Here is a 15,847-nt window from a genome sequence, read left to right on the forward strand (position 1 = left end):
GAAATTATGCTGTGTGAAGATCACCTTATAAACAATGCATTCACTTAAAATTCCTTTATTCACTATATTCACTATCTTATAAAATCATAGAATTTTACAACACAGAGAGAGGCCATTCAGCCCTTCTCACCTGGGCTAGCTTTCTGAAAGAGTTATCCGTTTAGTCCCATTAACCCGCCCTTTCCTCAAACATGTTTCTTTTATTCATAAATACTTAGCCACTTCTATTTTAAGTTATTACAGAGTCTGCTTCCACCACTTTTCTGGTAGGGCATTCTACATATTAAAAATCTGCTTTTATTCTTTTGGTGATGATCTTAAATTTATGCCCTCTAGTTACCAACATTCGGATCAGTGGAAATAGATCATTCTTATAAAAAACCCTCATAATATTGAACACTATCAGTTTTCCTCTTAACCATCTCTATTCCTTTGAAAACAGCCTCAGTTTCTCATGTCTCTTCATATAACCAAAGCCTCTCATTGCTCATATCAACTTGGTGAATCCATTCTGTACCCACTTCATGGCCTCGGCATTCTCCTCAAGCAGAGTGTCCAAAACTGGACATAATACCTAATCAAAAATCTGTATGGACTTATCATTGCTCCTTTTACTTTTGTACTCCGTGCCCCTATTTACAAAACCTAGGAGCCCACAAGTTTTTTTTAAACAGCGTTATCAACTTGTTCTCCCACTTTAAGATTTGTGTATCTGAACCTATAAGTCTCTATGCTCTTCCTTTCCTTATTCTTTCTTCCAAAATGCATCAACTCACAATTCTGTGTTAAATTTCATCCGACATCTATTTGCACAATCTACTAATCGGTCTGTGTACTCCTGAATATGTGGGGCAGTCCTCCACATTTAACCATGGTGCTTATTTCTGTGCCATCTGTAAACTGTCCCCCAGTCCACATTATGTATCTATTAAGAAGAGCAATGATCTCAGGGGCACATCACTAGAGCAGGTCTGAGACTGGGTATTCTGTGGCGAGTGGCTCACCTCCTGACTCTCCAAAGCCACTCCACCACCAATAAGGCACAAGTCAGGAGTGTGATGGAATACTCTCCACTTGCATGGATGGGTGCAGCTGCAACAACACTCAAGAAGCTCAACACCATCCAGAACAAATCAGTACACTTGATTGGCACCCCATCCACCATCTTAAATATTTATTCACTCGCTCCCGTGGCTGCAGTGTGTGCCATCTACAAGATACACTGCAGCAACTCCCCAAGGCTTCTTCAACAGCACCTCCCAAATCTGCAACCTCCACCACCTAGAAGGACAAAGGCAGCAGGTGCTTGGGAACACCACCACCTCCAAGTCGCACACCATCCTGACTTGGACATATTTCGCTGTTCCTTCATATTCGCTGGGTCAAAATCCTGGAACTCCCAACCTAAGGGCATTGTGGGAGTACCTTCACCACACGGACTGCAGCGGTTAACCACCACCACCTTCTCAATGGCAACTAGGGATGGGCAATAAATGCTGATGTTGCAACGCCCATATCCCAAGAATTTTTAAAAATATGCTGCCAGTCCACAAACGTCCATTAACCACTACTCCTTGATTTTTGTCCTTTAGACAACTTCCTATCCATGCTGCCACATTCTCTTTAACACCACATGGCTTAATTTTATCAAGACTCCTATGCAGCGCCTTATCAAACGTCTTTTAAAAATCCATATACACATTCACTGTTATTCCTTTATCAATTCTCTCCATTAAAGAAAGTGCTAACTACTTTATTTTAGCTCATGCATTAAAAAAGTAGACTAAGGAATTTAATAGTCACTTTAGTATTCATCTCTCATCTCCACACAGTAATTTCAAGGCCTGTGTGTTATGAAAGGAAAAATGAAAATCAAGATTGAGGCAGAAAGAGACAGAAAGAAACGCATTATGATTTTAAATTTACATACTTACATGACAGCCCAGCCCAAGTAGATTAATGTGCTCCCCCAATACATAGGGTTCTCCATTATATTAAACGGAAATGACAGTATCTTGGCTTCCAGCAAGACTCCAAAATAGTCTCCTGTGAAAAGTATATGCTAATTTTAGTTGGCTTGTATACTCAGTGTAAATCATTTCTTCACACAGCTCACGGTAAGTATATTATGGGCTATACATTATAAAACCGCCATATATAGTGTGTAATAGGTGTCACGATAATCCGCTGCTGGAAAACCATTACTATAGAGGGTTTTCTTTATGGTTAGGAAAGAAAGAACTTGCATTTAAATAGTGCCTTTCACAAACTCAATGTCCCAAACTGCTTTACAACCAATGAAGTGCTTTTTGAAGTGTAGGCACTGTTGTAATATAGGGAAACATGGCAGTCAAACTTAACTGGACCAGCCATATAAATACTGTGGCTACAAGAGCAGGCCAGAGGCTGGGAATTCTGTGGCGAGTGTCTCATCTCCTGACTCCCCAAAGCCTTTCCACCATCTACAAGGCACAAGTCAGGAGTGTGATGGAATACTCTCCACTTGCCTGGATGAGTGCAGCTCCAACAACACTCAAGAAGCTCGACACCATCCAGGACAAAGCAGCCCGCTTGATTGGTTACCATCCACCACCTTCAACATTCACTCCCTCCACCACGGGCGCCCTGTGGCTGCAGTGTGTACCATCTACAAGATGCACTGCAGCAACTCGCCAAAGCTCCTTCAACAGCACCTTCCAAACCCGCGACCTCTACCACTTAGAAGGACAAGGGCAGCAGACGCATGGGAACATCACCACCTACAAGTTCCCCCTCCAAGCCACACACCATCCTGACTTGGACCTGTATCGCCGTTCCTTCACTGTCACTGGGCCAAAATCCTGGAACTCCCTTCCTAACAGCATTGTGGGTGTACCTACACCATATGGACTGCAGCGGTTCAAGGCGGCGGCTCACCACCATCTTCTCAAGGGCAATTAGGGATGGGCACTAAATGCAGGCCTAGCCAGCAACGCCCACATCTCATCAATGAATAATTTTAAAAAAAGGTCCCACAAACAGCAATGAAATAAATGACCAGATAATCTGTTTCAGTGATGTTGGTTGAGGGATAAATATTGGACAGGACACCGAGAGAACTCCCCTGGCTCTCCTTTGAAATCGTGCCATGGGGCCTTTTATGTCTATCTGAGAGCGCAAACCGGGACTCGGGAAATTGATGCAGAATTCCATAGATGGCAGGCATGTAAAATCGTGGATTTAAAAAAAATTTGGATATTTGGCCAAATATCAATTAAATTACTTTTGATGCAAGATTCCCTATATTGTCCATACGGCAGAAGAAACAGAAGAATATGGTGACAGTGGAGCTAAAGGTATGTAACTTCACAACCACCGTAATAACGACTTAACTTTCATCATGTCATTTCTACCATCCTCACTGCATTTTATATATATCTGGCATCAAGTTAAAAGCACTAATTTAATTTTGCACTGGTTTTTAATTTACTGTCACATTCACTAAAATATCCAGATATATGATTCATCGGCTGAGAGATGCAGGAGGCCAATCTCGCCAGTGACAGCTCTGAACCTGAGCAGAATAGAAAGTATTTTGCCTTAAAGCTGCAGGTTACATAGGGCAATTTGCTTTTGTAGCTTATGCCATAAGAACTACCTGACTAATTTACCACCTTAAAACTCACCCTCAGTCACTTTCCTGTATTTTAGATATTGGAGAAAATACTTCACACAATCGGTTCTGTCTCCGAGGTAACACTAATTACTACAGCCTCCTACATCGCTGAGTTATTCTATTACCTGTACTGAAAAGACTTCTAACAATGGTTTTATGTTTAAAAAAGACATATCAAGGTGACTTTTTGGACTGTAATCTACACCTTCAAACTAGATTACAAAGGCATTCCTACAGAAATGGGGCTACCAGAGAGAGGCAGGGTGAAATAGCTGCCGATTTTATCGCCCGTTTTGCGCTAGACCAATTTCACCCCCCCCCCCCCCCCCCCCGAGTCTGTAAAAGCCATGTTTTACATTCATTACATGGATTTTGAAGTGTCTGTCAGCCATTTTCTATGCCAACTTTGATTTGTTCTTGAATATCTATTGTAGCTATTTTGACTACAATTTGTACGCTGCAATCTTTTATAAAAATATAAATCTCTATTGAACTATACAAAGTCTACACGCATTTGGGCCTATATACAGGATCATGCTTAGCTCACTTGTTTTGGAGTTATATGTGAATATAACCCAATGGAATTCAATCCAGAGAAGTGTGAGGGGGGCTAACGAGGCAAGGGAATACACTATAAATGGTAGGACACTGAGAAGTGCCGAAGATCAGAGGGACCTTGGAGTGCATGTCCACAGATCCATGAAGGTAGCAGGACAGGTAGATAAGGTGGTTAAGAAGGCATACGGGGATACCTGCCTTTATTAGCTGAGGCATAGAATATAAGAGCAGGGAGGTTATGCTTGAACTGTATAAAACACTAGTTAGGCCACAGCTAGAGTACTGCGTACAGTTCTGGTCACCACATTACAGGAAGGATGTGATTGCACTAGAGGGGGTGCAGAGGAGATTTACGAGAATGTTGCCTGGGCTGTGGAATTTTAGCTATGAGGAAAGATTGGATAGGCTGGGGTTGTTTCTTTGGAACAGAGGAGGCAGAGGGGAGACCTAATTGAGGTGTATAAAATTATGAGGGGGCCTAGATAGAGTGGATAAGAAGGACCTATTTCCCTTAGCAGAGGGGTCAATAACCAGGGGGCATAGAATTGGTCGGAAGTTTAGAGGGGATTTGAGGAGAATTTTTTTCACCCAGAGGGTGGTGGGGGTCTGGAACTCACTGCCTGAAAGGGTGGTAGAGGCAGAGACCCTCATCACATTTAAAAAGTACTTGGATATGCACTTGAAGTGCCGTAACCTACAAGGTTACGGACCAAGTGCTGGAAAGTAGGATTAGGCTGGATAGCTCTTTGTCAGCCGGCATGGACAAGATGGGCCGAATGGCCTCCTTCAGTGCTGTAAATTTCTATGATTTGCTTCAGGCAGTACATTTTTCTTCAACTTTATGGGGAAAACATTAATAGAATGTTAAAAGGTCAATTTTATTTTCCTTGGATGTCACATGGGTACATTTAATTACTTGCACATTTAATTTACATAATCCTTTTTTTAAATCTTAAAATATGCAATCGGTTGCTGACCACTTGCCTCTTTTGCATGATTGCATCTCACCCTTCCACCTTCATTTAAGTAATTGAGAGACTTTCAAAGGATTTGGCACTGAATCGGTATTTTCATAGCTTGTAGTTTGCATGCAAATCAGAACGGTTGTGTGTTCCAAGTACCTGCTTGTTATTTTCTGCACCCTGGTTGTTCTGCTCTTCAATGTTTTTTTCAAAGCCACATGTGATTTTTTTTTTGGACCATGCTTGCTCTGTACCATTTTTAATCCATAGCACAAATCACAATTTCAAACAAGTTTTAACATTTATTGCCCCGGTGTATTAAGGTCAGATAAGTATGAGGACAGGTTGCATAGACTAGGCTTGTGCTCCCTTGAGTATCAAAGATTATGGGGTGATCTGATTGAGGTGTTTAAAATGTTAAAAAGGATTCGATAGCGTAAATACAGAGAAACAATCTCCTCTGGTGGGGGAATCAAGGACGAGGGGGACATGATCTTAAAATTAGAGCTCGGCCATTTAGGAGCAAAATTAGGAAGCACTTTTTCACACAAAGAGTAAAAGAAATCTGGAATTCTCTCCCCCCAAAATCTGTGGATGCTGGGACAATTGATCGATTTTTGTTAGGTAAGGGTATCAAGGGATATGGAGCGAAGGCGGGTAAATGGAGCGGAGGTACAAATCAGCCATGATCTAATTGAATGGCGGAACAGACTCGAGGGGCTGAATGGCCTACTCCTGTTCCTATGTTGCTAAGGCACATTGTGCAAACATTATAGAGATGCCGCTGATGACACAAGTAATCCAAACGCAGCAGCAAAATAATGTTTGAAAAATGGCTTAATGAAGAGCTTGTGCTCTGCCATTGCCTCCTTTTTATACCAATGATGATCATTACAAACACTAAAAGATTTTGAAACCTGATTCAGTGTAAAGATATATTTTCAAACTTGCAAAGGAAAAAAGTAGAAAAAACAGTTTGTGCCATTATTATTTTTTTGATAATCTGTCTTGACAACACACTTTTGGACAAAGCATAATAGCAAATTAAAATGCATGTTTTTTTAATAATGTTTTACAAATATGTATAGGTTTGATTGCCTGCAGTACTTCCCTGTAAACATACGGCAACGCTTAAATAAGGACAGAGATTAGTGAACAGATGTATCAAATTCTAAATCATAGTTTTATAATGACAAAAGGATAAAAACTATTTAATAACATCGTGCTTAGAATTTCTGGGAATTTATTATGCATTGACTCAGGGCAATTTGGCCAACTATAAAACAGATATATTGCTCTACGTAGTCTTCAGATGCAGACAGAATCATTAGCCAATTGTTCCTGCGAAACAAAGTTACAGCTTTTCAACTGTATTGGTCTGACTTACAAGGTTGCAGCTTTGTAGTTTTTTTCTATAAGAACCATTTTCAACAGCTACATTACACTCAAAACATCAGACTGGACAAGATATCGAGACATCTTTTTTCAGGGCCAATGTAGTAATTAAAGTATTGAAACTTTTGGGATTAGAGTGATTGCTTCATCGAGTCGTTGTCGTACGTGTCTTCAAACTGTTCCCTTTGGGGAACTGTATGTAGTGGAAGGATTTCTGGCCGCGATTAACGCTCCTTCCGTGACCGTAACCATCTTCGTACCAGCCATTAGGGTGGTTAGTCCTATGGCGGGAGGGTTTTACGGGCTCCCACAACCCATACGAGGGGGGGGCCACCCACACCCACAAGTATCCCGCTGGATGTCAACCCAGAATTTAGAGCCGGAGCTCCGACTCCACTTGCCGGGACTGTCTGGAGCAGGGTTCAAAACCCTACGCCTTCTGGCCCAGCGGCGGGGATGCTACCGCTACGCCAAAGGCCCACTCGCTTCATCGAGTGAAAAAGAATTATAACCCTTGATACCCTTACCCAACAAAAATCTATCAATCTCAATCTTGAAAGCTCCAATTGTGCTAGCATCCACAATCTTTTGGGGGACAGATGGTAAAGGAGTAAACATGGTAAGATACATAAATAGCTGAGCTGGTGTCTGAGTACTTAACTTGCTGTCAACCGGCTTTTTTTTCCTCTCCTAAGCTCCCAGAGCCTTTTCTGCTTTGCCAGTTTTTCATGCTTCCATTTTTACCCGTCCATCAAATAATTCATATGTTCTCGGTTTCTCATAAATGTCTTGTTTCTTTGCCTTCTCTTATTATGCTATCTCCTGTGTTCCACTGAAGTACTTAGCAGGCCAGTCTATTTCTTTTTGTGTGTGTGTGTGTGTGTGTGTGTGTGTGTGTGTGTGTGTGTGTGCCTCCCCAATCCCTTTGTTCTCTTCCTTTTTAAATACTATTGATCTGTAGTACCCCTCAGTTTTGATAAGGTCCATGCCCAGTATGTTCGCTCATCTGTTCTCTCCACATATGCTGCTGACTGTTTCCAACGTTTTCTGGTTCTGTTTCAGATTTCCAGCATCTGCAGTTCCTTGCTTTTTGTTTAACTAGCTGAGTGATTAGTGATTGGTAACCACAGTAACAGAACGTTTCAATTTTTGGACTTTGATATTTCAGTTGTAGCAACTTTATTCCTTGCCATTTTTCACCTGATGGAAGGAGCGCTGGAGATTCAACAGCTTGTTTACCTAAACTCCTCTGATGATATATATTGGGTCGGATTTTGCTGTGAGCAGCGAACAAATGGAGCCAGCCATTCGTTACACTTGCCCATAGACTTTTTATGGGCTATTGCACGGCAAGTTCCTGTCAGCCAACTAACGAAAAAGCGCAGCGCCCTCTACAGGGAATATGGGACCTGTGTATCTCCTTAACCAATCAGATTGAAGAATCATTACTGGGTCAAGCAGAGTCTGAACCAGGAAGTGTCAGTTAAAATATTGAATTCAATGTCAAATCGGGTACAGAAAGCAAAATGGAGAGGGAAATGAATTCAGATAAAAAAGACGGAAAGGAAAAGTTAAAAAAAATTACATTTTTTTAACTTTTTAAATCTCCAACAATAATTAAAATCTGAAGGAATGAGACTCCACACTTGTAAAAGTTAATTTTCATTGCCAGAGAGATTGTTTGGCAGTAATTAAGACTTAGCATGCTGTTGAAAGTCTTATGCCTCAATCAACAGTATTAAAAAAATCAGATTATCTGGTCATTATCACATTGCGGTTTATGGAAGCTTGCTGTGCGCAAACTGGCTGCCACGTTTCCTACATTACAACAGTGACTACAATTCAAAAGTACTTTATTGGCTGCAAAACGCTTTGGGACGTCCTGAGGTCATGAAAAGCGCTGTATAAATGCAAGTCTTTCTTTCTTAAATGGTTATTTACAGTGGAATGGACAAGCCTTAAATTTTTCTGGCGACTTTAGTCGTATCTATGAGGTAAGTACAGCAATTTCACGCCATTCAACATATTTGAATAGCGAGTCAGACAGCGAGATGCCATTTTCGGGCAGCTTATGGAGGAACGTTGCATCTCGGACAGCAACTTCCTGATTTTCGCACTTAACTGTGCATGTGGGGTCGCTGGAAGTTGCTGTCCGATTACCACCTAAATAACGGTGAACGCGGTTAGCCTCGCCATTATTTCTACAGCAAAATCTGGCCCAATAAAATTCAGTGCTGTCTGTGCTGTTTAGCCAATTCCTGGAAAACTGGTGCATTTTTGTCTGTACTGAACCTTACCACTAAGTGTAACTCAGGGTCCCTACCAGACAAGAGAGATTTCGAGAACGGTAGCATAGTGGTTATGTTACTGGACTTGTGCTCCACAGGCCCGGACTTGTGACCCACAGGCCCGGACTTGTGACCCACAGGCCCGGACTTGTGACCCAGAGGTGTGAGTTCAGAATCCCACCATGGCAGCTGGAGAATTTAAATTCAGTTCATTAAATAGATCTGGAATAAAAAGCTAGTATTAGTAGTGGTGACCATGAAACTATCGGATTGTCATAAAAACCCATCTGGTTCACTAATGTCCTTTAGGGAAGGAAATCTGCCGTCCTTGCCTGGTCTGGCCTATATGTGACTCCAGACCCACAGTAATGTGGTTGACTCTTAACTGCCCTCTGAAATGGCCTAGCGAGCCATTCAGTTGTAAAAAACCATTATGAAAAACAGTAAGAATAAAATTGGACGAACCACCCGGCATCGATCTCAGCACAGGCTACGGACACTACAACGGCACACCCAGCCTAGTCGACCCTGCAAAGTCCTCATCACCAACATCTGGCACGCACCATCCTGACTTGGAAGTATATCGTCGTTCTGTTCCTTCATCGCCGCTGGGTCAAAATCCTGGGACTCCCTCCCTAGCAGCACTGTGGGAGTACCTTCACCACATGGACTGCAGCGATTCAAGAAGGCGGTGCACCATCACCTTCGAGGGCAATTAGGGATGGGCCATAAATGCTGGCATTGCCAGCGACGCCCCCATCCCATGAATGAATTTTTAAAAATCTTTAATTCCTGGAGACTCCAGGACAACACTGGAGAGTTGGTAACCTTCGTCTAGGCATTGTCTTCAAAATGACCGTTCCAAGTTTCACTGCTTTTTCCCAAAAGCAATTGTTCTTCTAAAAAATTAAGTTCAGATTCTACTTCTTATGCTAACAAAACTACTACTTCCAGCCCCTCACTTCAATTCAAAAGAGAAATAGGCTTGATTACTTTGTTGTCATGGTGACAGTAATAACACTTCTAGATCACTAGAATTGTCTCAGGTCATAAGATTTCCTTTTAGTAAAGCTAATACATGTCAAGTCAACTTCTTCCTCCCTAAACAGAATCAATAAAATAAAGAAATGGTGATAAACTTAAGAACCGTGCATACGGAAATGGCAGCACCTACTCTTCAGGCGCAAACAGCCTTGTAAGTCTGGTGGGCAGGGAGCAAACGCTCAGTACGAGTTGCACCCCCTGCCATACTGGTACAAAATCAGCATGCAGTGCCCGCACCTGAAACAGCCACTAGGGTCTTTTGCATATGCAAATAAGGGGCCTAATGTCTCTTTGAGGCTCCCACTGCAACACTGGTTTGTTCAAAGGAAGCCGGGGCCAGTACTACCAGATCCATGTATGGCCTAACAGGGGGTTTCTTACCTGAATGTGGAGCAGGGAGGAGCAGGATCGCGCTGCTATACCTCCCCCGCTACCCCTCCCCCAACTTATCGCTGCCTCTACCCCCCACTGATCAGTGCCCCCCCCCACTAATCACTGCCCCCCCACTAATCCTTGCCTCTACCCCCCCCACTAATCACTGCCTCTACCCCCCCACTAATCACTGCCTCTACCCCCCCAATCACTGCCTCTACTCCCCCCACTAATCACTGCCTCTACCCCCCCCACTAATCACTGCCGCTACTCCCCCCACTAATCACTGCCTCTACCCCCCCACTAATCACTGCCTCTACCCCCCAATCACTGCCTCTATTCCCCCAATCACTGCCTCTACCCCCCCACTAATCACTGCCTCTACCCCCCCACTAATCACTGCCTCTACCCCCCCACTAATCACTGCCTCTACCCCCCCACTAATCACTGCCTCTACCCCCTCCACTAATCACTGCCTCTACCCCCCCCACTAATCACTGCCTCTACCCCCCAATCACTGCCTCTACCCCCCAATCACTGCCTCTATTCCCCCCACTAATCACTGCCTCCACCCCCCCCACTAATCACTGCCTCTACCCCCCCACTAATCACTGCCTCTACCCCCCCACTAATCACTGCCTCTACCCCCCCACTAATCACTGCCTCTACCCCCCCAATCACTGCCTCTACCCCCCCACTAATCACTGCCTCTACCCCCTCCACTAATCACTGCCTCTACCCCCTCCACTAATCACTGCCTCTACCCCCCCCAATCACTGCCTCTACCCCCCCCACTAATCACTGCCTCTACCCCCCCACTAATCAATGCCCCCCCCACTAATCACTGCCTCTACCCCCCCACTAATCAATGCCCCCCCACTAATCACTGCCTCTACCCCCCCAATCACTGCCTCTACCCCCTCCACTAATCACTGCCTCTACCCCCCACTAATCACTGCCTCCACCCCCCCCCACTAATCACTGCCTCTACCCCCCCACTAATCAATGCCCCCCCCACTAATCACTGCCTCTACCCCCCCACTAATCAATGCCCCCCCCACTAATCACTGCCTCTACCCCCCCACTAATCAATGCCCCCCCACTAATCACTGCCTCTACCCCCCCACTAATCAATGCCCCCCCACTAATCACTGCCTCTACCCCCCCAATCACTGCCTCTACCCCCCCCACTAATCACTGCCTCTACCCCCCCCACTAATCACTGCCTCTACCCCCAACTAATCACTGCCTCTACCCCCAACTAATCACTGCCTCTACCCCCCCACTAATCACTGCCTCTACCCCCCCCACTAATCACTGCCTCTACCCCCCCCACTAATCACTGCCTCTACCCCCAACTAATCACTGCCTCTACCCCCCACTAATCACTGCCTCTACCCCCCCAATCACTGCCTCTACCCCCTCCACTAATCACTGCCTCTACCCCCCCAATCACTGCCTCTACCCCCTCCACTAATCACTGCCTCTACCCCCCACTAATCAATGCCTCTACCCCCCACTAATCACTGCCTCTACCCCCCCCACTAATCACTGCCTCTACCCCCCCACTAATCACTGCCTCTACCCCCCAACTAATCACTGCCTCTAACCCCCCCAAATCACTGCCTCTAACCCCCCACTAATCACTGCCTCTACCCCCCCCCCACTAATCACTGCCTCTACCCCCCCAATAATCACTGCCTCTACCCCCCACTAATCACTGCCTCTATCCCCCCCACTAATCAATGCCCCCCCCCACTAATCACTGCCTCTATCCCCCCCACTAATCAATGCCCCCCCCCACTAATCACTGCCTCTACCCCCCAACTAATCACTGCCTCTACCCCCAACTAATCACTGCCTCTACCCCCCACTAATCACTGCCTCTACCCCCCCAATCACTGCCTCTACCCCCCCACTAATCACTGCCTCTACCCCCCAATCACTGCCTCTACCCCCCAATCACTGCCTCTATTCCCCCCACTAATCACTGCCTCCACCCCCCCACTAATCACTGCCTCTACCCCCCCCACTAATCACTGCCTCTACCCCCCCACTAATCACTGCCTCTACCCCCCCACTAATCACTGCCTCTACCCCCCCAATCACTGCCTCTACCCCTCCACTAATCACTGCCTCTACCCCCTCCACTAATCACTGCCTCTACCCCCCCCACTAATCACTGCCTCTACCCCCCCCACTAATCACTGCCTCTACCCCCCCACTAATCAATGCCCCCCCCACTAATCACTGCCTCTACCCCCCCACTAATCAATGCCCCCCCCACTAATCACTGCCTCTACCCCCCCACTAATCACTGCCTCTACCCCCCCCACTAATCACTGCCTCTACCCCCCCACTAATCAATGCCCCCCCCACTAATCACTGCCTCTACCCCCCCAATCACTGCCTCTACCCCCTCCACTAATCACTGCCTCTACCCCCCCACTAATCACTGCCTCTACCCCCCCACTAATCAATGCCCCCCCCACTAATCACTGCCTCTACCCCCCCAATCACTGCCTCTACCCCCCCCACTAATCACTGCCTCTACCCCCCCACTAATCACTGCCTCTACCCCCCCACTAATCACTGCCTCTACCCCCAACTAATCACTGCCTCTACCCCCAACTAATCACTGCCTCTACCCCCCCAATCACTGCCTCTACCCCCCCCCACTAATCACTGCCTCTACCCCCCCCACTAATCACTGCCTCTACCCCCAACTAATCACTGCCTCTACCCCCCACTAATCACTGCCTCTACCCCCCCACTAATCACTGCCTCTACCCCCCAACTAATCACTGCCTCTACCCCCCACTAATCACTGCCTCTACCCCCCCCCACTAATCACTGCCTCTACCCCCCCAATAATCACTGCCTCTACCCCCCACTAATCACTGCCTCTATCCCCCCCACTAATCAATGCCCCCCCCCACTAATCACTGCCTCTATCCCCCCCACTAATCAATGCCCCCCCCCCACTAATCACTGCCTCTACCCCCCAACTAATCACTGCCTCTACCCCCAACTAATCACTGCCTCTACCCCCCACTAATCACTGCCTCTACCCCCCACTAATCACTGCCTCTACCCCCCCACTAATCACTGCCTCTATCCCCCCCACTAATCAATGCCCCCCCCCCACTAATCACTGCCTCTACCCCCCAACTAATCACTGCCTCTACCCCCCCACTAATCACTGCCTCTACCCCCAACTAATCACTGCCTCTACCCCCCACTAATCACTGCCTCTACCCCTCAACTAATCACTGCCTCTACCCCCCCAATCACTGCCTCTACCCCCCCAATCACTGCCTCTACCCCCCAACTAATCACTGCCTCTACCCCCAACTAATCACTGCCTCTACCCCCAACTAATCACTGCCTCTACCCGCCCACTAATCACTGCCTCTACCCCCCCACTAATCACTGCCTCTACCCCCACTAATCACTGCCTCTACCCCCCCACTAATCACTGCCTCTACCCCCACTAATCACTGCCTCTACCCCCCCACTAATCACTGCCTCTACCCCCAACTAATCACTGCCTCTACCCCCCACTAATCACTGCCTCTACCCCCCCAATCACTGCCTCTACCCCCTCCACTAATCACTGCCTCTACCCCCCACTAATCACTGCCTCTACCCCCCCACTAATCACTGCCTCTACCCCCAACTAATCACTGCCTCTACCCCCCCACTAATCACTGCCTCTACCCCCAACTAATCACTGCCTCTACCCCCCACTAATCACTGCCTCTACCCCCCCAATCACTGCCTCTACCCCCTCCACTAATCACTGCCTCTACCCCCCACTAATCACTGCCTCTACCCCCCCAATCACTGCCTCTACCCCCCCACTAATCACTGCCTCTACCCCCCCCACTAATCACTGCCTCTACCCCCCCCCCCACTAATCACTGCCCCCCCCACTAATCACTGCCTCTACCCCCCCCACTAATCACTGCCTCTACCCCCCCCCCACTAATCACTGCCCCCCCCACTAATCACTGCCTCTACCCCCCCCACTAATCACTGCCTCTACCCCCCCACTAATCACTGCCTCTACCCCCCCCCACTAATCACTGCCTCTACCCCCCCCACTAATCACTGCCTCTACCCCCCCCACTAATCACTGCCCCCCCCACTAATCACTGCCTCTACCCCCCCCACTAATCACTGCCTCTACCCCCCCCCCACTAATCACTGCCCCCCCCCACTAATCACTGCCTCTACCCCCCCCACTAATCACTGCCTCTACCCCCCCCACTAATCACTGCCCCCCCCACTAATCACTGCCCCCCCCACTAATCACTGCCTCTACCCCCCCCACTAATCACTGCCTCTACCCCCCCCACTAATCACTGCCCCCCCCCACTAATCACTGCCTCTACCCCCCCACTAATCAATGATGAATATTAGTTTAAGGATAAACAATAACATTAATTTTGTTCTAATTTTCATTATGGTACGCAAATCCTTGTACACATCTTTGGATTTGGTGTTTTGATAAGACTATTTTGTTACATGACTCAATAGCTGTATTAAATATACGGTGATGAACAGAACTAACATTTTAATTCTACAAAAATACTTTGTTGATTACTGACTGTTTTGGCAAATATTATATCGTTAACATTATGATAACATGCAGTTTGAAATCCAAAACATGAGGGCGGCTTTGTTTTTTCTCTGCAATTAGTCACTCGCTCTTGTTATAGATCGAGTCGCCCACTGGGGACAATCTCAACTTAATATTGCCACCTTAGTGCAGCATTAAGGAATCTTGCATTTGTGGATTGATGTCCTTTGGGCAAGATAATAAACTGAAGATGTGTCTGCACCAATGATGGGCAATATTAACTGCAAAACGCAGAGGATTTCTCAGTATTCTGGTCAATCATACCCCAGAAAAAATCCAATGATTCATTTCTCTTGAGGGCCTACTGTCACCATCACAGTCTCAATTTTTAAAGTTCAGCAAAAGTATTAGCTGGCTCGCACCTACACAGTGAAAGGACTGGCCTGGCCCAATTTTCCGATAGGAGTCCCTCCCCCTAATTTAATAGGCTGCAAGCTTCGGAAAAGCTTGCGCAGAGAGCTTAGTTTGCGGCGCACTTGGTCGGGGAATGGAAAATCTGGCCGGGGAGCTGCTCGGCTGTTAGCCATTAAAGAGTGAGTTTTGGGAGAGAACCTGTTATGGTGGGTAAATTGACCACAATGGCACAGCAGAGACATGCGGGCAACACTGCTCCCTTTGTGCAGTTGGAGGCACTGCTGCAGGAGGCATCCCAATGGAGAGAACGGTCCTGCTTGGGGCTGAGGACCATGCTCCAATTAAAGTATATAGGTGCAATTGGCATCAAAGTAAGTTGCTCATCATGTTCATACAGTCACTCAGGTCTTTGGCACAAAATAATAATGTCCTCTGGCTGAAAATGAGGAAGAAGTTTTCTGGTATCAGGATGAAGGCTATGGTCAGTATGCTGCTTACTGTTACACTCATTTCTTTTGGGGCCTATCAAGGAGAGCAAGAAAGCTTCATGCCATGGTGTGGTAAACCACGTTCA

The 15,847-nt window shown here is 46.5% G+C and overlaps 1 protein-coding gene across 3 annotated transcripts in view; it reads right to left on the reverse strand.

Annotated features, from left to right (window-relative positions):
- pemt (phosphatidylethanolamine N-methyltransferase) overlaps nucleotides 1-15,847 on the reverse strand; it is a 124,538-nt gene that overhangs the window by 15,738 nt on the left and 92,953 nt on the right. For all 3 annotated transcript variants that reach the window (XR_015079921.1, XM_086000421.1, XM_086000422.1), the window contains exon 5: nucleotides 1,935-2,046. Coding sequence is in view for 2 of the 3 variants with exons in the window: in XM_086000421.1 (XP_085856547.1) it covers nucleotides 1,935-2,046 (112 nt within the window). In the remaining variant the exon portion in view is untranslated. The remainder of the gene's footprint in view (nucleotides 1-1,934; nucleotides 2,047-15,847) is intronic.

Source organism: Somniosus microcephalus, chromosome 11 (genome assembly GCF_052327205.1).
Source record: "Somniosus microcephalus isolate GS21.2 chromosome 11, FLI_Smic_1.0, whole genome shotgun sequence".
NCBI classification, from domain to species: Eukaryota; Metazoa; Chordata; class Chondrichthyes; order Squaliformes; family Somniosidae; genus Somniosus; species Somniosus microcephalus.